General features: G+C 42.3%; 1 protein-coding gene across 1 annotated transcript in view; it reads left to right on the top strand.

The window, feature by feature from the left end:
- The window catches only part of LOC119010896 (protein unc-13 homolog A-like), a 34,841-nt gene that overhangs the window by 952 nt on the left and 6,017 nt on the right, over positions 1–27,872 (top strand). Inside the window, exons 2-31 of the mRNA XM_037083473.1 lie at positions 5,074–5,103; positions 5,289–5,388; positions 7,407–7,524; positions 7,676–7,799; positions 8,422–8,492; positions 9,350–9,404; positions 9,852–9,881; positions 11,791–12,004; positions 13,714–14,814; positions 14,928–15,030; positions 16,248–16,291; positions 17,727–17,805; positions 18,205–18,210; positions 18,310–18,384; positions 18,480–18,699; positions 19,354–19,581; positions 19,869–20,010; positions 20,134–20,303; positions 20,474–20,589; positions 21,763–21,926; positions 22,097–22,250; positions 22,542–22,610; positions 22,833–22,922; positions 23,709–23,843; positions 23,966–24,093; positions 25,090–25,175; positions 25,269–25,395; positions 25,492–25,588; positions 27,124–27,267; positions 27,365–27,442. Of these exons, the coding sequence (XP_036939368.1) occupies positions 5,074–5,103; positions 5,289–5,388; positions 7,407–7,524; positions 7,676–7,799; positions 8,422–8,492; positions 9,350–9,404; positions 9,852–9,881; positions 11,791–12,004; positions 13,714–14,814; positions 14,928–15,030; positions 16,248–16,291; positions 17,727–17,805; positions 18,205–18,210; positions 18,310–18,384; positions 18,480–18,699; positions 19,354–19,581; positions 19,869–20,010; positions 20,134–20,303; positions 20,474–20,589; positions 21,763–21,926; positions 22,097–22,250; positions 22,542–22,610; positions 22,833–22,922; positions 23,709–23,843; positions 23,966–24,093; positions 25,090–25,175; positions 25,269–25,395; positions 25,492–25,588; positions 27,124–27,267; positions 27,365–27,442 (4,298 nt within the window). The remainder of the gene's footprint in view (positions 1–5,073; positions 5,104–5,288; positions 5,389–7,406; positions 7,525–7,675; positions 7,800–8,421; positions 8,493–9,349; positions 9,405–9,851; positions 9,882–11,790; positions 12,005–13,713; positions 14,815–14,927; positions 15,031–16,247; positions 16,292–17,726; positions 17,806–18,204; positions 18,211–18,309; positions 18,385–18,479; positions 18,700–19,353; positions 19,582–19,868; positions 20,011–20,133; positions 20,304–20,473; positions 20,590–21,762; positions 21,927–22,096; positions 22,251–22,541; positions 22,611–22,832; positions 22,923–23,708; positions 23,844–23,965; positions 24,094–25,089; positions 25,176–25,268; positions 25,396–25,491; positions 25,589–27,123; positions 27,268–27,364; positions 27,443–27,872) is intronic.

The raw sequence follows: 27,872 nt of genomic DNA, 5'->3' as shown, positions 1-27,872 counted from the left end.
CATCCACTCTGTTCATTCATGCGTGGGCAGTCAGAGGAGGACGAGGAAAAGCCCCTGCCTGCCGCTGCCGCTCCGCCGCACCGCTCCGCCGCGCCGCACCGCACCGCCGCCTCCGCGCTGCCGCTCTGCTGTAGTCGTGAGGGAATACTCGCCGTCGAGAGGTGCTCGTCACTCCTCAAACCTTTTCCCTGAAGCGATGCGTCACCTCCTCCTACCAGATTTCCTGAAAGCACCTGATGCTGCTGACACTGTTTGCCTCTCAGGGCGATGAATAAGCATCTGCTGCGATTGCTCATAAAGTAACACCGCTTCCAGCTTCGCATCCTGGATGCAGTATGTCGATAAAGATGATAATCAAAGGGGGGGTGTGGGGGGGGGACAGCCCGAGCTGAGATAGAGAGGACCCCTTGTAGTCTTGTACTGGACAGATGGGGGTTGAATCAGCATAATTGCATAAGCAGCTTTCTCAGAATTGTGATTTTGTTGTGTTAACTAAAACTGGAGGAAACGGGAATGATGGTTACCAAGGTTTTACTGGGGAGTTTGTCCTCACATGACCCGATTTAGAGAAGAGAAGGATCTAAAAAGTATACTTATAATGTCACTATTGAAGCTGTCATTCAGGACTCTGATTGGAGCTGCAGCTAATAATGAGTGTAACTCCCACATTTTTATCTCTATTAATTCATCAGTTGTTGGCCGGCAAGATGTCAAAAAATGATGTAAAAATATCCCAAATTTGGGCTGCACAGTGTTGTGTCAGCATGTGTGGGCATGTGCAGTGGTCTTGTCGCAGAATTTGCAATGTCAACTTGGCTTTCGTGGGTCTAATTTTTCCATGAATATTCTACTAGCGAAGTCTTTCTGGCATTATATAAACTTGGTAGTTAGTTTGATGCTTCTGTGCACAGCCAGCCATATTCTTGATCAATTTAACAACCAAAGCAGAGCTGACACTGATTGTCTCACTACAAAATCCCCCCAATCATACTTGAATGATTAATCTCAGAAGCTATGTGAAGGAAATTCCTGCATTTTTTAAATATCACAGATAATGTATATATTGCATTATTAGTTCTTTTCAATATCATGCATCCCTACTTGGTTGATTAGTCGGTCAAAACAAAATTGATTGGCAGCTACTTTGATGATTGATTTGTTTTTCATGTTATTCAGTTTCGAGGATCTTCTGCTCTAGTGTCTGATAGTAAATGGACCTTTAGGTTTTGGACTGCTATAGATGGTCGTTTGTCGTAGATGGAATAATGGCACCTTCGGGTACAAAACAGAAGTAACAGGGGTTTCAAAGTCACCTTTTATACGTCAAGCCCATTTTGGATGCCAGCCCACCTCGTCCTGTCCCACCAGGTCCACCCACTGACTGTCCTGCACTGAGTCAGACCCCGGTGTCATTAAGACCCCGAGTGTTACTCATTCATAAACACTGGCTGCGGCTGTCAGTGTCGTAGACTACGAGACTTGGCAGAGGGCCCTCTTTCTGTTCCTGTTACATCATTCATGCTTACCTGACTGGAGCTATTTCTGGCCTCGACAGCACTTCAAGCCTCTTGAATAGGCAGCATTTCTTTGGAGCATCTGCCTACAAAGCAGAATTCAGACACGGATACAGATTAACTCTGAAAAACTTGGCTTCTTTCTCTTGCAGACATTTCACATATACTTTCAAGTCCAGTTTTCTCCCTGCTGATTTGGACACTAAAATCTGAGAGTGTAATGTCTCTGTCAGCAGTTGGGAGGAATCCTGCAGATCTGCATGTACATATAAATGATCCTTCAGAAAAAAGGCACTACTGTCCATCTGAATCATGTCAGCCATCGTTTTGTCACTGGATGGCTGAACTCAGCTCACCCGCTCCCTATTTTACATTCCCTGACAGTTCAAGTTGAAGGGTTTGCTTGATTCCCTGTCGACTCTCTGTTTTCTTGGCAATCGGCTTAGCTCCCATAACTCAGAGTCTGCTGTGTCAGAGGTACTTCCTGAATGAAGTATCTGTTCAAAAAAAAAGGGGGCTTGCACAAAATTTACTGTTGGACCACACAGATTATGCAGTGCATCCTCTGATTAAAGAATAAAAAACCCAAGCACCGTTTGATTTGTTATGTCCTTTAAGTTGTTTAATCAGATGGTGATAGATAGTTATGTCTTTGACCTCGTTTTCTCGATTTAGGCTACTCACCCATAACCTACATTTCAGCCAATTGATTTAATGTTATAGCCCTCCTCCACGGGCTTATTGTTTATGAGTTATAGGTCTTACATGTACAGTATCTGTATGTGTGTGTTTGCATGTGTGCGTCGGGGCTCGTCCCGTCTGCCCAGATACATGCAGTTGTGACAAAATACTGTTTGTGGGGCTTGTGGACATTTCTCATCATAAGTCACCCTGTCAGAGAGATTTATGACTGTGTGGTATTATTAAGCTTCAGCTTTCCACTGTCGAAAATCCAATTCCTTTTTTATTGATCCTCCTCATGAACTGATATATTTCCAGGGTGGTTTTAGTGTTGGCACTAAAACACAGCAAGGGGTAGGCTCTGATGTGGTCCACCTAAACAATGTAAAGGACTGCTGAGGACACTGTTGTTGTTGTTGTTGTTGTTGTCTTCTCTGCACTGAAGTGTTTCATTTTCATTTATCATTTACCGAAAACTGGACTTGAATTTTTACTTTAAGATGCAAACTCACAGATATACGGTTACACATATGTTATATGACTTTTGCAACAGGGTGAGATTTCAAAGTACAGTAACCATCTTAGATAATATCATAGTTTCCTGGTATCATAGTATATGGTTTTACCAAATTACCAAAATGACTAAAGGAGAAATTCACCCAAATATGAAAATGTAGTGATCATTTACTAACCCTGATGCTGAGGGGAAGTTGGGTGAATTTCCATATTCTGCAAAACATGTCTGGATCTTAAAGAAATGTTAGTTTTTTATTGATCAACTAATTTGATAATGGACTATGTTTTGCAGCTCTGGTATGTTGCAGTTGACAATAGGTTTACTGAGGTATGAATGGAAGCAGAGATGAATATTTATTTTCATTGCTGCAGGTGTATGTGAGTGAGTCACTGCAGTTGAGTGAGAGTGTTTGCTGATGTAACAGCATGGCACTTAAGCTGCAGATTTAGCTCGAGAGTGTGTGTGTGTGTGTGTGTTTTGCATTAAAGAAATATGAAGTAAAAGCAATGAGAAATGGAAACAAAAAAGTGCTTCGCCAACTCAGGGCAATTTCCCACCAACTTTTAATTTTGGGGTTGTTACCGTGGCAACCGGTTCTGGTGTGGATGGTGATGTTTCAAGATAAGCCACGAATTCTCGTTCACGTCGCATTTCTCAAGCGGGCGATAAAGGCGCGGGTTTTCGGCTATGTGGCGCGTTGAGCTTGCGTTTGCATTTTATTAATATAAACCTGAGTGTATGGTGATGTGTGCTCACCTGCAGAGTGGTCTGTGTGGGGAGCTTCTGATGTATGTGTGTGTGTAGGGTAGAGAGCAGCATTAAATATGTATGTGTGAGTTACGTCAAAGCTGGTGAAAATGTGCTGCAGAGAGAGAGCTGAAGCTTTAACTGTACGCTGAAAAATCCTCTGACGCACGTTTGATAGAGTTGGGAAGTTTCCCTTTGAATGGTTGTACGGTAAAAACCTTCCTGGAGTCAACAGACACAATCAGGCTACTGCAAAGATGTGTTTAATCTTAAAATTCAGAAAAATGAAATGAATTCCTATAGGGCTGCAACTAACCATTATGTTCCTAAGTGAATAATCTGCTGATTATTTTCACCAGGGATGCAAAATATATATATTGGACTATGGCCCAGTATTGGGAAATGTATATTATGGGTTATTTATCGGTACTGCTGGATATTTTGGTGATAAATGCAGTTAATGATGATACAGTGGGTGGCTGTTTACACCTTCAACGTTGGTTTGTGATACATGAAGAAGCAGAAGAAGAAGGAGAAACTAGGTATAGCTACTGTAGAATAGAGAGCCACACATGTCAAATCTAATCTTATAACAGCTATGAAGCTAAGTCATTCATGGCTCACCACATGTAAGCCCTTCTTACCCAAAGGTTTGCATTAACTATGAACTTCTTCACAAAAACTGTGAAATTGTCTGTCATCTTAACGGTATCGACCATGACAAGAAAAGCCTTGTCATACATCCCTCATTTCATGATTATTGAATAAATCACATAGGCAAAGTTAAAATGACTAACTCCTCAGATTTAAGAGGCTAGAGCCAGAAAATGTTTGACTGTTTTACATACATACATTAACACAATTTCTTTGTCAGTGATCCTTTAAATGTGTGTGTCAGGGTGGCAGTTAAACAATAAACCTTATCGTATGTGCACCGAAACTTCTATATTATGGTTCTGCTAAAAGAAACAACACAAATGTTTTCATGTTGTACCTGGTCAGGTGGGCTCTGACAAAACAATTGGCAATTAATTCACCTCTTATTGACTAAATCAATTCATCAACCAATCATTCCAGATCTAGTTTTATACTTGATTCGACACCACATCCACTACTTTTAAATAGAAAATATATATATATATATGCTTTGGTCATCTTTGCTTTGTGGGTCTTCTTTTACTGTACTTTCTGTCTCTAAATCCCACGCTGATGAAGCGCAGCGGGAAAGCAGCCCATGTTTTTCGAGCGTTGTTTTTTGCCACCACACTCAGCGCCAACATGTCTGGACCTTATGGCAAAAAAGGCTGAGCACTGTCCAAATCTGCATAGTTGCATTTTCAGTTTCAGTATATGCTCTGCCAGGTAGCAATGATGGGAAAATAAGTCTCAAATGTATTAGAATTCTTGGCTAACAAAGTGTTTTCAAAGTAATTTCCACAAATTAATGTCCTGTGTGTTTTATCTAAATTCACAGACTGCATTTTAATTGATCACCAGCATCCTTTTTTTGCCTGTTCACTGTGTAAAAGCCAGAAATGAGGATGCAGGACTATTCAGAAGTGAAAACAGATGGCGTTCCTGTGTGTGACTTTGTCCCTCTCTGTGTTTCCACAGTGAAGAAAGCCAAGCTGGATGGACCCCAAGGTAAGACCTGGCATCCTGGAAATAGAAAGATCACACAGGAGGGAGCGGCTCGCTGTTATGTGACATAGATGTTGAAGCAGAGTGTGGGAGAATTACATGCCGCAGCCATGGATGGAAAGAACATGACATCTTTATCTTAATCATGTTCTCATGCTGAGGTGTTTCATCTCTCTTCTCCCCAACAGAGAAGTTCAACACTTATGTGACTCTGAAGGTACAAAATGTGAAGAGCACAACCATTGCTGTCAGGGGCAACCTGCCCAGCTGGGAGCAAGACTTCATGTTGTGAGTCCTTCATCATCTTCAGACTAAACTCTCCTCTCGTCTCCTTCTGTACCTCTCTCGCTGTCTCCTCTGCTTTCATCCTCTTCATCTACTCTCCACTTCAGCTGCTTGAGTGCTTTTTTTTTTTTTTCACCGCTCGCGTTCTATCAGCCTCTTTTTTTCACTCCTCCATCCCAAGTGCCCTTTATCCCTGTATTGTTTCGCATAGCTCTTCCTCTACTCATCCGCACATCCGCCTCCAACAACTGCCTCATCCTCTTTTTCATCTGCTCTCCCTCGACGCCTCTGCCCCCTCTCATCCTCCTTCTCAACCTTGGCTCCCTCCCAGCCCTTCTCTCCTCTCCTCTGTCACTTCTTCTCAACGCAGCTCCTTGATCTTCATCTACTCAGCCCCTCCTCCTCCTCCTCCTCTGCCTCCTCCTCTCCTTATTTCTACCTTACTTTCCCCCACATATTCACACTCCACCTCTTATCTCTGCTCTGTAGGCATCATTAGCAACATTTCCCACTCAATTAGTTTGTTTGAGCTTGCGCTTCAGTAAATATTGGCACTAAAACATTATACAACACAGAGTATTCGACTTGCAGGGAGATCCGGTGAGGCAGCATATGGGGGATGAATGGCGAGAGTCATTTAGCATGTGGGATGCAGCAGGCCAGGCTGAGTGCGGAGTCCTGATGTTCGGAGGCGTTGAGCATTGTGCCGGGGTTGCATCAGTGAAGCAGAGTTATGTAATGTTTGGGCTGCAGAGAGAGCCTCATCACCCCCTCCTTCAAACTACCGTTAAACGACCGTGCCCCCTCAGTCACAGCCATGAATCAAACAGGCACGTTTCTTAAAAGGAGTCACCACCGAGACGGGAAATCCAGTCCCCCCTATTTCTTAATTAAAGTTCCCACTTTCTCCCTCCAGGCATGCGATACAATCACCTCCTCCACTGCCTTCATCATCTCCTCCCTCCCCTTATTCTTTCTGTCCTGCTTCCTGCTGTCTTGTGAATGTTTTATGCTAGATCCTCACAGGCTTTCTCCCACAGAGATGTGTCTTACATTTGTCACGGTGAAGCCCACAAGTAATTACCATGCAACCTATGTGTGTTTGAGTCTTTAAACAGTGCCGGAAGATGCACTCAGAACCTTAACTTAATACAGTTAAACTCCTACCTAAAGGAACAGTCAGCCCAAAATTGAATGTTCCGTCATTATCTACTCACCTTCAATCTGATAGAAGTTGGGTGAAGTTTTGTCGCCAGCAATACATCTCTGGAGTGCAACGGCAAAACGACGCTGCAGCAGTTTTCTCGACTACAAAAACAACAACTACAGTAGTAAATCAATTTGGGATCTCAGGGCTTCTGGTAATGCTGTATTTTGAAACAAGTCCCAATCCTCTTCAGCTGTTAAGAAATAAATGTTTTGTAGACTCTAAAACTTAACCTGACTTTCCAGTCCATGACTTTATGTGACTGGTTCCCACTTGAATAGATCATCAGGTGAGGGCTGTTGAATCACAGTTGCATCATACGTGTGTATTAAGTTAGATGGATGGCTTTTAGCTACATTAAATTTTTTGATTTCAAAGAGCCTGAGTTAATACAAGGGTCTGAAATAAAGTTTCATATAATTGAAATCCAGTTTACATTTGTATATCCATCCATTCATGCATTAAATACATGTGAATTAACACTCCTTCACTGATGATCTGTTAAGTGTAAATCAATCACATAAAGTCAGTGTAATTTCATTATTAGTTAAAAGACAGGAAAAATTAAACATCTCGCAACAATTCATACATCAGATCATCATTCGTTGGTTAAACTTATTACTTAAGTAAATGATTTGTCACCCTATTATGAAAGTAGAGAAATATGAAGTACTAGAAGTGCAAAGTAGCGAATGAATATGAGTATGTAAGTGAATTTATTAGTTATTTTGACCAATTGTGTTCAAATGTATTTCATGAATGAGTAAGTTATTTTCTTCTGATTTTGAATGTCTCTGTTTCTCTTTCCATCCAGCGAGATTAACCGGCTGGACCTGGGTCTGACAGTAGAGGTGTGGAACAAAGGGTTAATCTGGGACACAATGGTGGGCACTGTGTGGATTCCCCTCCGTAGCATCCGGCAGTCAAATGAGGTTTGCCACTTACCACCGCCACCACCACCACCACTTGAGAAATACGCTCTGTGCACAGCTATACTTAAGGGACTCGCTCACTCAGGGTTTCACTTGTTTTCGTACAGCGTGTTGTTTGTGTGTCAGCTGCTGAATGTCTTTGTGTACGCAGGAGGGCCCAGGGGAGTGGCTCACACTGGACTCTCAGGTCATCATGACAGATAATGAGATCTGCGGCACCAAAGATCCCACTCTCCACCTGGTGCTGCTCGACACTCGCTTCGAACTGCCTCTCGGTGAGAAATCAATGACCGTGACGTCAAAATAAGAAACTGTCAGTGGGTGAGAGGAGATGAGAATATGAAACTATTGGAAATTATCAATGCTTGAGGGAAAGGGGGAGATGACTTATATAAATGACGCCTGTGTCACAGGAAACAGTGACATATGAAGGCCAATAATCCCTCCGACTAATTGATTAACCTGACCTAGTTTTCCTGATATGTGTTCAAGGCAGCCCGTATGTTTATGTGTCAGGGAGAGTGTTTGTGTCCTTTCCATCTCAGTGATCAAGCTTCCTCTTAACATTGATTAGGTGTCATTTTCATACTGTTTCTCTTCCCTCCAGTCAATACTGTACACCTGACTCCTTAGTTTGTGGACCTGACCTATTTATAGGGATTTGGCTGTAGGGCTCTAAGTGAAAAGGCCAATGTTCAATGTCACTGTGCTCTGCAGTTCTACACATGAAGCTCAAACAATCACATCTGGGTCAAATGATATTTGCAACTGGGTTATTTTATCTTACATTGTGGTCTCACAAAAAGTTTTGTGAATAACTGTTTCAGCAGTCTATGAAGCTGGACCTCCATTGGGGTTGTTTTTGTCACCGGATTTTGTCTGGCTTGTTGTTTTCAGATATCCCTGAGGATGAGGCACGATACTGGGCCAAAAAACTGGAGCAGCTCAATGCCATGAGGGACCAAGATGTAAGCTGTCACCCCGTTTGATTTAATAGCCCAGCTAGGGATGCACCGATTGGGAAAGTCTGTTCAGATACAGATGTTAAAAATAACAATTTGGCTAAAAGCTGATGATGATGTTTTATTTAATTGTTAATGTTAATTAAATTAACATCCAATTATTTTAATCATAGCTATTTTACATAACTGTATTTGCATGTTATGTTCAATTATTATTATTTTCTATTGAATAATCCACCATACTTGCTACATGTTTTTCCAGTCAGTGGTGAGACAGCCTTTTCTTTGTCAGTATATCTCATTTTTTTTGTTTCTTTTCCTCAATTTCTTAGATTTGTTTGGACTCATTATCATTGTAGAAATGTGTCACCCCTTAATGATCTCATGAGTATAAATAAATGTTGATTGATTGATGACAATCTCTTTTAAAGAGCTCATATTCTGTCATATACTGTAAATCTATGAAGCAAGCTTTAATGGCAACCTTTAACATAAAAAAAGTTGTCTTTTGTCTTTTTAAACTGATATACCATTACCTAATGAATTCAATTAATTATATTCAGTTCTTACAAAGTCTTACAAACCAGTAGCATGGATGTCATGAGCCAGTAGCTCATGAATGTGCCACTGCAAAATCAAAGCAACACTATCAGTGACTGCTATCTCATTCCTCAATAGGCCAGCAGCCGTCAGCAAGGTGAATATTGGTTGATACTAATGTTCAGCAAATAAATCGTCGCATCCCTTACCCCAGCATATCCGCACTTGATTAATTGTGGGAATGACTATATTGCACATAATTCATAAATCCAGCAAGGACTTTCTGACTAAAATTGAATTTTTTTTCCTGTGTCCGACTCCAGTATTCCTACCAGGAGGAGCAGGAGCGCCCTCTCCGCGTACCAGGGACACAGTGCTGTAAGTGACCAATCACTGTTTGTACAAACCAGTCATTTGTTTGTGTTTAACAAGAGAATAATGTGCTCAGCTGTTTGGATGTAATTAGATTGCTTTAGCTCAGTGTGTGCATTATGTGTGTAACCACACATGGGTTGGTGTGTGTTAGAGGGGAAAAGGGCCCGGATCGCTGCACTGTAAAGGATCGATAGTGGTGTCAGATGTCTGGAGGCGAGCTTCTCCAGGATGCTGCTGTGCTTCGACTATTGGCCCAGTCTGGTGATTCTGCTGAGGCAGCTGCCTGCTGCAGGTGGAAAGACTTTGAGGCTCAGCACTCCCTCTGCTCCCTCTTTCCATTCAGCTGCTCCGTCTGCAAACTTTGAAGTGTTAATGCTGTGAAATCATATTTATGTTTAGACAGCAATGTAATTCATAATCAATACTGATACCCTCCTGTTTGTATTACAGGTAACTGGAGTCTGTGGGGAGACCAACAAAGTAAGTACACATACTGTACATACAGTGCAGTCTACAAGTATCCTGAGCAATTCATCACATTAGAACAGAAACAGGAAGGTAGAGGGTAAAATTCTGACTTTCAGATTACATTTGAGGGTGTTTGCATACATAGTGACAGTGTAGGACTTGTATATAGGCAGCTGAATGTACATGAAATGAGCCACGACTCCCACTGTTCACCTTCAAACACCCTTAAAGCTGAATGACAGGAATTTAAAGGGCCAGTGAGTCATTTCTGCCACAGAGGTCTCTAACAAAAGAAAACAGAAGATGTAGTGGGACATGGGATGTTGTGTTTATTGTTAAACAAACACAGTTGCTGGTGAAAATCTATCTGATGTGACATCAAACAAACAGAAGACAAAAATGCATTACCTTGCTTAGCAAACACTACTTTGTTTGCACTGAAAAGGTAACCAACTACACACACTCAAAACTCGGAGACATAAGTAAATGCAATTAGCACTCCTCATTTCCACTCTAAACTGAAGCTAAACTAGTGTTATCCTACTCTCACTGTTTAGAGTTTATCACAGCTTCGTGTCACCTTTCTTCACTGTTCACTCTATTTTATTGCCTATTTTTGTTTGTTTCATGCATACAGTCCTTTCAAAATAAACTTCCGTTTTTACAAGACACAACAAAATAAGAGCAAAATACAAAGGCAAACTCGTGCATTAGTGTCCTTTACACAGATAGTTTTGGTTGCATTTGCCAAGTTTTAGCCCTCTCTGTCATATTTCCCACCAACCACCTAACAATGAGTTTAAATTAAATCTTATTTGTGGTGATCACAGCATTAAAAAAAATCACATTTAAAAAAATTAAACGGCAACATCTCTCTCCAGTACTTGTTACTTGAGATAATGAACAGACCTCATTGACAACAGCTTAATTTGGTGCAGTAATTTGGGTGAACAGACTCTTAAACATCAATCATGGTCACAGTTGAATCCAATACTCTGCAGTACAGAGCCGCTATAATGAAAAACACGTCCCTGTGCAATTACTTATGGACTGGACTGTCAGTAGTACACATGGATATTTATATATACAGTACATACGTTATAGATATATGCAACGAAAACCAAAAAAAAAAACAACTCTCTTTTACATCTTGTTGTGATTAGCAGATGGTCTTATATGGGCATCTGTCAGACTCACTGCAGCAATTCATCTCATCTCTCGTCACTCAGAGCAAAAAGGAAAGAGCGGGGGAGTAATGATAGATGACGAGCTGATGAAGTGAGCGAGAGAGAGGAGGGGAGACACGTGAGGACACGGTTGAAGTGAAAAACAAAGTTCGATGCCTTTAATTAGTGTTTACACGCCCAGACAGATGAAGATGGTGGTGTAAGTGGCGCAGCGGGCGCCTATGTCAGAGCGCGATAGTGATGAATAATTAATAGATGCTGGTTTCGCTTTTGACTGATTCAGCACCGTTAAAATCTCTCATCACTTCCCTGCAGGATGTTAATCTATGATCTATGGACACCACAGAAAAATAAAGCGTCTCTTTAACGAGCACAAATGGATTTATGTTCAGTTATGGTGATGGGGAGGAGAAGGAGGCCGCTGATGTTCATCATGTGCTTCATGTATGGATGAACTCTAAATGACCTGGGTCTGAGTCTGATAGTGGTGCGGCAGTGGATGGCTGTCATCTCCTCTGTATTATCTTTAATTAACATAGTGCTAAAAGATTGCTTCAGTGCTGATTAGAGCCCCACATCTCTGAGCCACATTTAACTTTCATATTATTTTTGCTTTCTCTTGCTTTTATTTTATAAAAACCAAGAACTTCTTCTTCTCTTGTGTTACTTTGTGTTACTGTTCTCAATCAGGACACCATCAAAAGGACCAATTCTTTTTTTCTTTCCATGTGCAGATGAAGACCAAGACAGCGCCGTGGACGACAGAGACAGCGACTATCGCAGTGAAACCAGTAACAGCATCCCTCCTCCCTACTACAGCACGTCCCAGCCAAATGCCTCCGTCCACCAGTATCCCATCAGCCACCAGCACCGCAGCTCCAGAAGCTTATCTTACCCACGCTCTGGCAACAGCCAGGACCTCGACTACAACCATCAGAGGACTGTCAGGTGTGTGCCTGCTCCAGTGTAATTAGAAATTAATGATTGGTGTTATTATCGATTCATTTTTTTATTCACTCACCATTGAAATTTCCCTCAGAGTTTCCCGTGCACAAGGTGATTTCAAATCACTTTTGTATCTAACCAACCGTCCAACTGTCATTCAGTTCATGATGATTTATCACAGAATAACACAGCAAATTCTTATATTTGAGCTGGAAGCAACATATAACACACATAACATGAACAAAACATATAAGAGAAGAAATAACACAAACTTCCTTTTACCAATGAAAACTTTAATTCATTAGCAATTAAGTTCATTACAGCTAAATTCAAAACAGTAAGAGGTTTTTCCACTTATACTTGCCGACTAATGATGATGTTAGCTAACGTTAAGCATTCAGCAGTTTGCCATTATTGCTAGCCATGGCCACAGAGGATGCTATTAAGCTTAATGATTAATGAACCAATTGTTGGAGGATATGTAACAGTGATGATGACTTTAGGAGTTAAGGATATTTAGATTTTTGGTAGACTTCATGTATTCTTATCAGTGTTTGGGTTTTTCCACAGCAGACATATAGAGGGTTGAATTGGATTTTTGGATATTGCAGAAAAATCCATTGACCTCAAGACAATGAAACCAGAAGTTAACCTTTTTAGGGGGTGTAGGACTCTTTGTATGACACAGTAGCGAAACCACAGGTATTATTAATAATATTAACAATGGCCTGAATGATGAGGTGTCTCAGTAAGCCATGACAGTGTGACAGTGAGCCAGCCAACACAGTGCCAAGACCCTGAAACCGAAGCAGCTAAATGGAATTCAGCCATCATTAGTTTCATTAGTCACAAGTGAAAAAGGCCCCTTTACTGTTTGAATATAGTCAATGAAGTCCTGTTTGTCTTTCAGGTTCGTTTACAATGCTGCTTAATTTCTCTGGTTTTATTGACATGTTTCTCTGACTGGGAATGAAACCATGCATCTCTTACGTCTTGCTTTATGAATTATTCAGCCGGCAATCTAATGGTCAATACTGCACATAAGATTAGCTGCTGGTGTGAGTGTATTGGACAGGGCAACCTCTCTTCACCCCCGCCCAGTCTTCTTCATCTCCTCCTTCTCGGCTCTCTACACTCCCTCCCTCCCTGCGCTCCACCACTCCCTTCCTGTCTTCACTATCTCCCTCTCTCCCTCATTCATCCTGCTTCCCTCCCTGTGCCTCTATTCTGGTTTTAATAGGCCCATTCATCACAGAGTATAAATACTTTTTCCCTGTTTGTTGCATTTCTGAACGCTTGTTCTTTTCCCTTTGTCAGCTTTCTGGAGGCCTCTCACCTTTCTGTTCTGCTCTATTTCTTGCTGCTTGTCTGGTACTCTTGTATTTCATCGATTAGCCATCAGCATTATTCCTGGCCACCCTGAGACATGTAGAGAAGGTTTTAAGTGGGGCTGCCTGAAAGAGTACAAAGCGTACAGGCCATTAAGCTCTAATATGATGCTGTGTAAGCATTTTTGTGATTATGCTTCATAAAGGGAGGGTGAACCATTCATTAATAACATGTATACGTACACATGCAATGATAACCAGAGTGTCTATGTTCATAATAAAACTGTATCCTTGTTAAAACTTTAACAATCCATCTCTCCTGGGATACTGTGGTCTTGCAACTTAACTCTGTTTCTATTTTCACTTCGCTCCTCCTCCCTCCAGTCCCTCGGGGAGCTATGCCTCCTCTGCAGAGTTGAGTCGGTGCAGCAGTCAGCTGAGCGAGGAGGACTATGGCGGGGAGTATGGAGAGAGGGACCCCTACGACGAAAATGACTCCTACCACTCCTGCCACTCCTCAGTCAGCTACAGCAAAGGCTCTCCAGACTGGGACCCCGATGAGACCCAGGGGGCATACAGCGATGAGGGCGGCTACAGCAAAGATGGAGGGGAGGAGGCAGCTCTGTATGAGGAGGATGATGGAGGACTGTATGAGGGAGAAGAGGAAGGCCTCTACGAGGATGAAGAGATGATGTATGATGATGAGGATTTGTATAATTTGGATGGGACCCTCAGTGAGGACATGGAGCCTCCATTCACACCCACCCCAACATCAACAGCCCCCGCAGGTTTAGATGTTCCCAGCTCTAGACCTCCTCTAGAGAAACAGCCCTCTTTACACCAACAGCAGCCTCCAACTCAACCCCCTAACCAAACATCAAACCAGTCTCATCCTCCTGGGACGGCCCCATCAGCACAACTACCCCCTGGTCAACCAACAGCCCAGCCACCTAAACAAGCCCAGCCCCAAACACAGCCCCAGCCCCAGGCAGCCCCGTCTGCCACTTCTTTCTTCTCTATGGCCAAACCTCTAACGGCTGCAGTCACAGGTTTGGCCTCTTCTTTCCTGTCTTCTGTTCCCACCGCACAGCCTGCCCAGTCTCACCCTCCAGCCTCAGCCATATCTCAACAGCAGCAGTCGGCTGCAGCCAACGCTATGCCCCCGTCCCACCCAGCCACCATAGCTAACGCAGCCTCCCAGCCACCATCCACTGCCATGGGCCCTTCTTCCCAACAAACCCCGTCCTCTGGGCAGCCTCAATCCCATCTCAACGGCCCTGCCACTGAGAAGTCAGCAGCCCCTGAGGACCAGGCTCTCCAGCTGGAGGAAGAGCAATGGCTAGAAGAGGAAACGATGATGGAGAGGGAGGCCAGGACACCCCCGGCTCAGCCAGATGAGGAGCTCCCCATGGAGGAGACAGAAGAGCATTATGAAAAGAGCAGGCCGCCAACGCCAGAGGAGGAAATGGAGATGCTGCCTGAGAGGTAGGAGTGAAATGGAATCAGATCGATGAACTTAGAATAGACTGGAAGTGTTTGAACAACAATCCTAGAAGTGTATCAGCTGAAGAATGAAAAACTGTTGTTTGCTGTTTTAGTCCTCCAGTCATAGAGGAGCCCAAAGAGCCAGTGGATCCAGCAGTCAGAGCCAAAGAGAACTGGCTAAGGCTCTACAATAAAGTCTTAGAACAGCTGCGGGAGGTAAGATCACAAGTTCATCCCAAACCTGGTTTCAAATTCCAGTCCAGTCCTCCACTACAGTCCAGTTGAAGTCCCAGAGCTGGAGGCCTGATTCAACTCCACCCTGTAATCTAAAAGATATACCGGAGTTCAAGAGGCTCTAAAAGTGTCTACCAGGTCTTTGAAATATGTATGCGCAGTGCATTATTTATGTGCAAAGACAGGGTACATGCAGCAAGTTCTTGAGTTCTATTTTAATGGTGCTTTTTGCAGACTTAATACGTTTCATATTCTATGATTGCTTCCTTTTGGTTTGCAGAAAGTAAAAATACTGATGGCTCCACAGACAGCACACATTTTATTTTAGTTTGGGTGCAGCACCACACCACTCCTTGAAAAAACTGCTTGATTTTATTATGCACATTAAGTTTTGCTTGATCCAGTTTTCACTTGCATATTTTACTCACATGTTATGTTGCTGTTCATTACGTTTGAATTCAGTTGTGCAGAGAATTAATCACTTGCTTTGATGTTTATGTTGATGTATGTCGCGTTGCGTTTCTTTTGTACATTTGGCTTCCCTTCGTTCGTCTTTTTTTTATTTTTGTTTGTTTGTTTGTGCCGACCCACTTTGTTTTCTTTCCAGTTTCATGTCATTGCCATAGTGACACTCGCATGCACTTTGCTCGGCCATCATTGGAGCATGCTGAGAGGTAGGTACAACCTGATTGGTAGTTTGAGAGATAAAAGGAAATGCGTGATGTCTTGAGGCACCTTCACTCCACTCATTCATCGTCACTGCAATCTGAACTTTTTTGTTGTAAGAGCTGTCTGATTATAAGCATCAGATTCTCCAAAAACATATTTGATTTAATAATCTACGCAGGGTGTTTTTGCATAGTTTTTGGTTTTTTTTTTTTTACAAGTTTATATTTTCTATATTGAGTGAATAAAGATAACCTTTCCTGAATTCTCGGCAGATTTCTTCAGCTTTATTTCCCAGTTGTAGAAATTGTGTAAGCCCTTGGAAGATTTTTGAATAACGTATTACTGACCCAAGCACCAATGCAATAACTAAAACATGGAATGGGATTTAAGTTGTGAGGAGCCCAATAAAGCAGTTTCATGGTCAGATAATTAATGTGCATCATTCCTGAAGTATATGAATGCTAGAAAGAGCTACAGGGATAAATTTCAGATTGTTTCCTCTTCTGACATTCCTTCTTTGTCTCTCTCAGGCCCGAGGAGAAACCTCCAGCTCGCTGTGGTTCGGTAAAGGAGGGTGAGTGTCTGTTATGTGCTGTCCCTAACATGTACCACATTATATATCACACCGTGTATTAGTCGAGCTAATGCTATAACTCCAGGATTTAAAGTCAATTTAAATTATCCTCAGATGACCGTGGAAACCTGCCACCGCCGCCTTAGATTGAAAATGCCCTTCTTTAGTCCGGGAATCCTCCGTTCTTTCTCATTCTGATCCACAGGCTTATTCAGCTCATGGCATTTGGCCAGTGAGTATTGAACAGCGGTGGGCTGCCCTGACTTAGCTGGCAGGTCATTTGTAGATGAGGCAAACCTCAGAGTGGAACTGAGGCTGCATACTGAACAAGTGCTATGTTAGCTAAATTGAAACCCAGCAATTATAGCCAGGTGTGTAGAGTGTGATTGCCACTGTTTGAGACGAGGCAGCCTGTGTAATTATGTTCTCTAGAAAAAGTCCTTGACTGGAGAAGCATTAGAAACCATGACAGAGGGAATTATATCTGACCCCATTACTAATAAGAAATTTGGTTGCACTTGATGGTAAGAGCTAATGAATTATGGGTGCATGAGAAATCAGGAATTCATTCATGTCTTCTTCATATCCAAGGATGGATACCCAAACGCAGCCAGCTGAACTGAACCCTGACATCATTTTTAAATGTGTCCAAGTCTGGTCACGTCGCTGCTTTCAAGATCTTTTACTGCTACTAAAGTGTAAGAATTAATTAGAAATAAAGTAAAAAAGGTTTAGGCCCTTTTAAATATATCTTTCGACATCATCATTTCGAGGAAAAAAAACATATATTAATAATGCATAAGCAACAAATTGCTGACACATATGATGTCACTATTATACCACTAGTAATGATATGTTATACATCAGCGTTAAAGAAGATGAAGTCACTAGTTAATATGAAGAGCATGATAAATAACATCATAAATCACTGGGTGAAATACCTCAGTATTTGCATCCATTAACATATTGTTCATGCGTTGACATGCATTATGTGATGATTAATGTACTCTTAAAAGGTTGATAATTAATCAAAATATGATTGAAATCATTGGTGCCGTTTAGCCCAGTTGGTTGAGCAGCGTCCCATGTACAGAGGCTTTGTCCCCGCTGCAGCGGCCCTTTGCTGCCCCCTCTCTCTCATCCTGTTTCCTATCATGTCTTCAACTGTACTGTCTTTAAAGCCACATATGGTGCCGACTCTAACATACATCTGTCAGTGAAAACAGAGAAAAGCTGAAAATTACCATTCTCACTAAAGTTATGCCTCCTGTCACAATATCTTTCAAGATAATCACAATAGGATCGTTTGTCTGCATCGCGTTCGGCCCCACACTCACCATGAAGTACACTCACAAATGTATATGAGAGAATCATTTTAGATATTGTAAGTATTGATGAACACGTTAATATGAATGTCTGTGCTTTCCTTGCTCAGAATGGGAGGTGCACTCTACAGTATTGACAGCATGCCTGACCTTCGCAAGAGGAAAGCCATTCCTCTTGTCAGAGATCTGGTGAGGAACAAACATGGACACACGTGCAGTCATAATACATAATGATTTTGTGCTCTTGCTCTTGAACCATTGTGGTTTATAGTTAGTGTTTCTCTGAAAACCAAAGTGAATATACTCATTATGGTAACTAATGCTGATTTCTGAATGCTGCCCCCTTCCACAGCGGTATCACATGGCTGATTTGCCGATTAATCAAACGCTTGCAAATCTGTGGTGTTAATCTAACTACAGTCATTAATCAGTACAGTACACTGTTCCCTAACAGAGGTCAGGGCGTAGCTGTCATTGAAGCTCACATACTCACACTCAGTGAACACAGCTTGTTGTTTGAAATTCCTAAAATAACCTCACATTTTTGTCTCTCTCCTTTCCTGTTTAATCTCTGCCTGGTCTCATCAGGCGATGGTGAGCACTATTTTAGCCCTTAAAGAAACATAAATATGAAGTCCATTGTTTAGTTCACATTCAAACATAAACACTTTTCGTTCGCCCTCTTGTTTTCAGTCTCTAGTTCAGAACTCCCGTAAGGCTGGAATCACCTCCGCCATGGCGTCCACCACCCTCGGCAATGAAGAGCTGGTGGGTTTCCTCACCTCCGTTCAGTGTTTTCTGGCCTTTAATCGCCGCTGGTGTCACACTAACACATCTCATCTCGTTTTCGTTTTGTTTTTCAGAAAAGTCACGTTTATAAAAAGACCCTGCAGGCTCTGATCTACCCCATCTCTTCCACCACACCACACAACTTTGAGGTGTGGACGGCCACCACCCCCACCTACTGCTATGAATGCGAGGGGCTGCTTTGGGGGATCGCCCGGCAAGGCATGCGCTGCTCCGAGTGCGGTGTCAAATGCCACGACAAGTGTCAGGATCTGCTCAATGCTGACTGTCTGCAGAGTAAGGATCGCTGCGTCATCACATGCACAAAAAAAAACACTTTTAAACTTGTGTGTCTATTTTTATTTTAGTACACAGGAGTCCACACAAACTCCAAACCTATTTTAGCTCCTCCTCTGTATCCTTCTGCCCGATTGACATCCCATTATTCTTGTCCTCTATCCACTCTCACATTCTCCTCCCTCTTCCTTTCCAATTTATCTCCTGAGTAATGTGCTGTCATAGCCCTGCCTCTCTCCTCTCTCTCTTTCTTCCTCCCTTAGCCTTTGCATCCACACTGCTTTGTCTAATTCTGCTCCACAAGGGGTGACTTATCCCATTCCCATTCTGATTTTGGAGTCAATCTATGCAATGCATAATTCATCTTTCTGCTGTCTCCAAAGAGTCTAATAAGATCTTGACGCCAAAGACATCTGTTGGACTTTTACTCTTCAAATGTTTCCATTTTCCTGACCACAGCTGGAGCCACGTGGATCCAGTTTCCACTGTAATGTTAAGAGGCCCTTAGCTTTAAAGACATGTATTGGAAAGAAACTCAAAAGCTGCTAGACCTTAGCATAAACATGTTTTTAGGGGTTTGTGTTTGTCTTGAATATATTTTAAACTAAAAAGTTCTCCTCCTACGTCCCTCTCTTCATTCATCCGTCTCATCAGGAGCTGCAGAGAAGAGCTCCAAGCATGGAGCGGAGGACCGAACCCAGAACATCATCATGGTCCTGAAGGACCGCATGAAGATCAGAGAGAGGAACAAACCAGAAATCTTTGAGCAAATCCAGGAAGTGTTCGGCCTCGACAAAACAACGCACGGCACGCAGATGAAACAAATCAAGCAGAGCGTGTTGGATGGGACTTCCAAATGGTCGGCAAAGATCAGCATCACAGGCGAGTAAAAAGTTTGACACCATTGGAGGTGTCATATGTCGAACAAATCATGCAGCACACTGGGGTAAATTTGTGATTTTGATTTATATGAATGAAATTGACATACTGTTGCCGTATGTTTGTGATATAAATGTTATGGTTCTTGGCAAAAATGCATCTTTTTGCTTTTGCTGCAATTGATAAAGAATCATAAATAAATTTAAAAAACACATAAATAATAATAAAAATGATATTTGTCAGACATTTGTGTAGGTCTTTGTTGAAATGTCTCTATGTTTTTTCCTCAGTGGTGTGTGCTCAGGGTCTGCAGGCTAAGGACAAAACAGGCTCCAGTGATCCTTACGTAACTGTTCAAGTTGGGAAGACCAAGAAGAGAACGAAGACCATCTACGGCAACCTCAACCCCGTCTGGGAAGAAAACTTCCACTTGTGAGTACAGTGGAACTCATCTATGACAATTAAACCTGCTAATATAATGACTATTTGATAACCCTATTTTTATGTTTTTCGATCACCAATACTTATAACACTTCACAATTCTGCCTCATCCAGTGAATGCCACAACTCATCAGACCGCATCAAGGTGCGCGTGTGGGACGAGGACGACGACATCAAGTCGCGCGTGAAACAGAGGTTCAAACGTGAGAGTGACGACTTCCTGGGTCAAACCATCATCGAAGTCCGTACTCTGAGCGGCGAGATGGACGTTTGGTACAACCTGGGTGAGTTTTCAAGATAAGAGAAAATAAGATGGTGAATTAGAGACGGATGAGAGGAGCGGCAAGTCGCGCAGAGATAACAGAACAAGAAACAGATAATTGAAGTGCTTGTCTCTCGTAGATGGAACAGATTTCCGCCGAATAAGGAGGCATGTATTTCTTTCATTCGACAGACAAGCGAACTGATAAGTCTGCTGTGTCAGGAGCCATCCGGATGCACATAAGTGTGGAGATAAAAGGAGAGGAGACAGTCGCTCCTTACCACGTCCAGTACACCTGTCTACATGAGGTCAGTCCTCCGACTGTTGTTATGATTACTTGCACTTGAAATGTAACATTAAATATGCAAGAGCGACCTGCTATTCTGAGTTTATTAGTTCCAGTCAATTTAATTCTGGGGTTCACATTAACACAATCAATCACCTTGTAAATTCTTTGTTTCTGCCTTTCTACCCCAGGAAATTTGCTGCCTTTATATATAAAAAAAATAGTTGCGAACATTGGGATTTCTGTAACGATTTAACACTTGAAACCATTAGTAATTGTCTGGAATTATTGAGCCATTTTCACCAAGATAGGGGGGAATGGACTTTCTGCGTATAGGACAGACGCTGACACAATGTCATATAAGAGACTTTCATGAAGTCCAATAGACTACTTCACAGTTTTATATAAAATGTGTTACACTCTAGGATTTTAACGACTAATACAGGACACCTAAACTGACATAGATTTGACTACAGGACCCTGTTTTAAAATAATTTAGCTTTTCAGCTTTTTCTGTTCTGTTACAGAAAGTGTGTGAAACCCATCCAAATTAGAAAGGCATTCCGTTACTGTGTCACTAACAGATGGAGTTATTGTCCTCGGGACGTCCTGGAAGGAACTCTTTGAAAACCACTGATCTGAGGCACTCAGCTGTGTTTAAATGATTAACTTCAAAGTCAAAATCAAGCTGGATCTACACACATGCAATTACATTGTTTGGGTCTCGGGCCAATAAAAACCTGAGAATTAAATATTGGCCTGAAACGAGCATTTCAACCCAAGTGAATTTGTCTTAGCGAATAACAAGATCCTTAAGTTGGACATGCAAATGAGTAACTAGTTTTCTTAGTTTACCCAGTGATTATTAACATTTTGAGCACTATCTGCCTTTGAGAAGAAAACAGATCATTTTAAAGTCTTCATATCATAAATATTTGTGTAATCAAACACATGAGCATGTTGCTTTGTGCTACCTCAACGTTTCCCACATGACGTAATCGAAGGCTTCTGTCTGTCCAAGCTTCAGTCCTTCAGTACTACATGTATTTGATATGTATTCATGTTTTTATCAATTTACAAATGATTATTTTTTGCCTGAAGTCCTTCCAACTGCTTCAAGCTAACATTGATAATGATAATAATAATAGCCTGAGGCATAAAAACTCATCTGTACCTGTCCTTTGTCTCTGTCCAGCATCTGTTCCAGTACACAACCGAGGAGCAGAATGGCGGCGTCGTAAAGATCCCCGATGCCAAAGGGGATGATGCCTGGAAGGTGTACTTTGAGGAGACAGCTCAGGAGATAGTGGACGAGTTTGCCATGAGATACGGAGTCGAGTCCATCTACCAGGCCATGACGTCAGTCCCACATCCATTACTCTGAATGTTTGACTTTTCAAGTTAATTAGGAGAGATGTGACTTTGCTTACCAACACACTTAAGTGTAGTTTATTATTTGTTTCAATACATGAGTGTCGGGAGCAAGTAAATTCAATAAATGTCTAATTTTTGCCACTTCCAACCAACAGCCACTTTGCCTGCCTGTCATCTAAGTACATGTGTCCCGGAGTGCCAGCTGTGATGAGCACCCTGCTCGCCAACATCAACGCTTACTACGCCCACACCACCGAGTCCTCCAACAATGTTTCTGCCTCGGACAGATTTGCTGCATCAAACTTTGGCGTGAGTCCCTGATGAATATTTCTCCCTTCATCATATGTGTGACTCTATACTAGAGGCGTCTCATATTATAATTGAAGTTTGCTTTTAAATACTCGTTAGAAATGACTTGCTGTTGTTCCCTCCGGGGCTGTAGATGAAACTGTGTCTCTGCCTACTTCTCCAAGCATCCAATCAGCTGAGCCTTATCAGATCTGACTTCGGGGTTTGTTTACTCAAATGTTAACCGGTTATCTCTCAGTTGTGGTGAGTTTTTGAGTGGTTTGTCCTGTTTTGGTGTCTTTTCCTGTGCAGAAGGAGAGGTTTGTCAAACTGCTGGATCAGCTGCACAACTCCCTGAGGATCGACCTTTCCATGTACCGGGTACTGACAGCTTCTCTCTATCATAACGAATCCAAAACAATCTGTGTGTACATGTATTGGAATGCCTCTTCTCTGATCCGAGCCTGAGATGAAAAGGATTTCACCTTGACATATTCACTGCTGATATTTCCTTTATCTTACTACCTGAAGAGAGAGAAACAATTTAAACTTAAGTGAACATTTTGTGCTGCTTGTGATCTGTTCTTGTGAATGTACTTTCAGAATAACTTCCCAGCCAGCAGCCCTGAAAGACTTCAAGACCTCAAGTCCACAGTTGATCTCTTGACGAGCATCACATTCTTCAGGATGAAGGTAAAAATGTCCTCTTTTCCTCATTTTAGCGGATTTTGCAGCCATTTTAACCCCAGCTTTGCCCCAAAAGTGCTCTACAGACATCACATAAACTTCTAACCATGTTTGAGCCAGTTTGGGCTGAACCAGATGTCAAAGTCGGGCATATGTTGCACCGAAAATGTGAGAGATCACACCAAATGCTGTCACTCGGTCCCCATCACCAGAAGTTCCCCTCCGACCATGCTGGGGTTAACATGCGATTAGTTTGATTTAAGTAAACTGCTGATCCTCGTCCTTACGGGAAAAAACATCTGAGCTATCACATTACTCGCTGCAGTCTACAAGTTACTCTAATCTGGTCGTCTCACCTTGAACAAAAATGCTCTAGTTCTAGTTTAATTAGCTTTAGGGGGAGATCGTGGTTTGACCATAGCTGCTTCATTATCATGGTAATAATAAAAAACAAAACACCATGTGGTTATTAGGTCCTGGAAGTGTTGACAGTGAAACAAGTTTCACAACTTGTCTTCACTGTAGCACTCTAAAATAAAGTTTCCAGTACTTTCTGTTTAGTAGCCTACGGCATAAACTTACCATTAACCTATTCAAACTGAAGCTATTAGCATAAAACTGTGTGTGTGTGTGTCAGGGTGTTAATGTATTTTGATACAATTTGTGCCGCTCAGTGAGTTTATGGTTAAACTCCCACCGAGATAACCACCTGCTGAGACTGCGCTTGTGTGTTTGTATATATTTGAGGTGAAATGGATTCAAACATATGTTTTTTGTCACATTTGTGTTCAGGTCCAGGAGCTGCAGAGTCCCCCCAGGGCGAGCCAGGTGGTGAAGGACTGCGTGAAAGCCTGTCTGAACTCCACCTACGAATACATTTTCAACAACTGCCATGACCTCTACAACAGGGAATATCAGACAGACCCTGTAAGTCCGTGTGTGTGTGTTTGCAGATGATGCAGTTGAGAGTTTTACTGCTCTCACTACAAAGAGATCCTGGATGAACACAGCCGCTGAGATGTGAGCTCATTATCTCTTTGTGTCTTCAGTCGAAGGCAGTCCCTCCAGATGAGCAGGGTCCCAGCATCAAGAACCTCGACTTCTGGTCCAAACTCATCACCCTCATTGTCTCCATCATAGAGGAGGACAAGAACTCCTACACTCCCTGCCTTAATCAGTGAGTCTCTGGTCATACATACATGAAACACACTCCTGATTTTCATGGGAGTCTCCCTGTTTTTAACCCCTTCTCCCACTGTGCTCCTGATTGGTAATTTCCCAATTTAATAGTTATACCAATCAGATAGGAATTTCTCAGTTACTGGTTGAATGTGTGTTTTGATATCTGGTAGTCTGAGTGTCAATCCTTGCTCAAGCCCTCAACTCTGTTGTCCCTGAATTTGGACAAATCAAGTCCTAAGAGGAAGAAATACAGTTCCAAATGTTACTCACTTGGTGAGAGACTTTTCCCTTTAATGAACTTCGAACTATCGAACTCTTGCGAACATCCTGTAGACTGTAGTCCTGCATCATTTTTTGAAGGGTGTAACACACTTTCTCACAGTGTTGTATTTTTTTGTGACATAAAGTGTAAATGTTGACTTTTGTTGACATTTTCTGGTACGTTTTGGCGGAGGATGATAACAGCTGAATGGGATTTGTTTAAAGGTAAAACAAATACCTAAACCAATAGAATATGAGGATGGAAGTGTCAGAGAGAAACAGAAACAGACCAAAAAGACAAACAAACAGTCTGTGTTTGTTTTGAAGCCACAGGGTGTGTCCTGTCAGTTCTGACCTGGAAAATAACAGACATGTGTTTACAACATCTAAAAACATCAAATACACAAAAGCATCCAACTGTACATTACCAACAACAATATCTCTCTGTATTATAACGCTGTGACAGAAAACAACCTGCATGTACATAGACAGTAAATCCTGTACAACAGCTATTTTGGGGTTGGATACCACTTTTTAAAACTGTTATTTTAATAGTTATGATATATGAATATATAAACTTAAAGTGTTTAGTACGTCTCTGGTGCATTTTCTGTGCTACCTAAAAATATACAGAGGCTGGAGTTACATAAAAATGAGGCTGGGTTAACTCGTTAAATAATAGAGTACCATTACTGGAGCTGGACTTAACGCAGCGCACTGCCTTTTACAGGTTTCCCCAGGAACTGAACGTGGGCAAGATCAGCGCCGAGGTCATGTGGAATATGTTTGCACAAGATATGAAATACGCCATGGAGGGTAAGTGTTTCAGTGTGTGTTGTTGGGATGGGGCTTGTCCTGTGTTGAAGTGTGACTTTCCTCATTTTTTTTCCCTTTCTCTTTGATATTCAGAGCATGAGAAGAACCGCCTGTGTAAGAGCGCAGATTATATGAACTTGCACTTCAAGGTCAAGTGGCTCTACAACGAGTACTGCAAGGAGCTCACCACCTTCCAGAAGCACGTTCCTGAATATCCAGCGTAAGTATCATAGAAACAGCATCCAGGCCTTCCTCTGTACGTTTACCACTGTGGTGCAGAGACTCATGTTCTCTCTCCTCTGCCCTTGTTCTGCAGCTGGTTCGAACCATTTGTCATCATGTGGCTAGACGAGAATGAAGAAGTGTCCCGAGATTTTCTACACGGAGCCCTGGAGAGGGACAAAAAAGACGGGGTAACTGCTTTCATCTGTATTCATCACATATAAAATGAAATGACTAATTTGATATTTTCCTAATACATTTATTTGCTCTGTGTCCAAGAGTTAGTTGAGAAGACTGATGCCACACTCATATAAAGCTGCCACCAGAGGGCGCTTAACTTAGCTTAGCATAAAGACTGGACACAGGGGGAAACAGTTAGCATTGGTCCATCCAGTGCTACCAAAATTCAACTACCAGCAGCGAGGGATGGGACAATATAGGATTTAATCATGAATCTTCACATGAGTTACTTAAACAGGCTGAATATGAAAATGCTAGATGAAGTGATTCCAGTATGTTTAAGTACCATTTTAAGAGTTTTGAGCATATTTTGATTATTGTGATAGTATGTGAATTGCAACTATTTTGGCCAAGGATTATACAGCATGCCTGACTTCTAACGTCAGAGTGTTTCAGGTACAAGACACGAGAAGTGAACAAAGAACTTGGCTTAGCAGTCTAGTGTGTAAATAGAGGAGGAAGACGACACGTGAGCAAACAGACGTCATTAAATATTTTATTTTATGGTGCTATAATACTTCCCTAGCCGTTTACAAATACTGTAGTCTACAAATACGCTGACGCATAAGTAGGAATTCCAACTTTGAGTAACTTTTTCGAGGTAGCTTTATATTTACCACACAGGCATGAAAGTGTCATCAGTCGTCTCATCTAACTCTCAGATTCATTTCCCAAATCATCAAACTAGTCCTTTAACAAATGATGTCAGCTTTCTTTAACAAAGTGTGCAGAAGAAGAAACAGGCGGTCACGCGACACTAAAGTTTCACTTCAGTTCAGCAATTCAATTCTGCTGAGGCTGTAATAAAATGTAGTGCGGAAGTTTAAATCTGACCTCCTACCTGCAGCATCTTCAAATCCAAGAAAATTATTCAGGCATTTCTCATGCAAATTCAAGCAATTCACATTCATCTCTCCTGACTCAGCACATTCCTGGCTGAGAAGAACAAGTTGAAGGCCTCAAGGCAATCAATAATGACTCAATACCAAAGGCAGAAAAGTACGTTACACGCACAAACACACACACCACGCGGCGTCTCATACTCTCACACCTAAACGTCCACGCAGCAGGAGGGTCGATACAAAGCAGCTGAAGATTCTCCCGGCTCATATGTCAGGAATCCTTTGGGTCCAATTACTGTCGCCAGAGGCAGCTTCTGCTTCCCTGTGTCAGCGAAAACAGTGGTTCCCGCTCCCAGTCACATACCATCACAGTGTTCGCTAATGGCCGGGCTGTTAATGAGTGCCCTGCTCCCCATCATAACCGTGTGATCGCCTCCGTGGCTCTCATCCAAACCACTCTGAATCACTCTGCAAATAATTGCAGTCACATGCAGCTGAACCGGGGTCAGTTTCATTGTCTGTGATACTTGGTGGCGCTGTGCCCCGGGGGGGGGAATCGAACCCCTCACTTTTCAGTGGTATTCAGATCACTGCCGCAGAGCAGCTTCTCATACTTTTCCCCCTCTGGTTGTTTCTCTCTTCAGTTCCAGGTCACATCAGAGCACGCTTTGTTCTCCTGCTCCGTGGTGGACGTGTTCTCTCAGCTCAACCAGAGCTTTGAAATCATCCGCAAACTGGAGTGTCCCGACCCTCAGATCGTGGGCAACTACATGAAGAGATTCGCCAAGGTGACTTTCAGCTGCCAGCGCTCTCTTTACCTGAGTGTGATCAAGTTCTCGCTGTAACTGTGCACTTTCTCCTTTATTTTGTTTTCTTCCCTCTCAGACAATCGGCAACGTCCTGCTATCTTACGCTGACATCATCGCAAAGGACTTTCCAAATCACGTCAAGAAGGAGAAAGTGGTAGGTGTTTGTTCTAAGATGGAAATTTCTAATGGTGGAACAAACAGCAGCCACTGATTTAATGGTTTAATTTGAGCACCATCGAGACTTGGTTTTAAGATGTACGCAGTTTGCTGTATGTGGTCAGGTTGATTATTTCCAGCATAATAAACCGCTTTTCATTGTAATAGCCGTGCCCAGGTTGCAGTGTTTCAGAGTGAATTAGGCCTGTGTAATTAGCTGAATGTGGTGGGCTGAGCTCCCACAGAGACCAGGAGCCCCCAGAGGAGCAGTAATTACTGAAAACTCCTGCTTCTCCTGCCTCACATCACCAAGAGTGTTTTCGCCAAAGAAGCAATAAAAGAAGTTAGAAGGACTAACCTTGATTGATTACAATAAAATGCTGGGAGCAGACAGAGGAAAGGGAGAGAGAAGTGTGTGTGTAATGATT

This window comes from Acanthopagrus latus, chromosome 21 (genome assembly GCF_904848185.1).
Source record: "Acanthopagrus latus isolate v.2019 chromosome 21, fAcaLat1.1, whole genome shotgun sequence".
NCBI lineage: Eukaryota > Metazoa > Chordata > Actinopteri > Spariformes > Sparidae > Acanthopagrus > Acanthopagrus latus.
The sequence above is the reverse complement of the archived record's forward strand: the minus strand, read 5'-3'. Positions and strand labels throughout refer to the sequence as shown.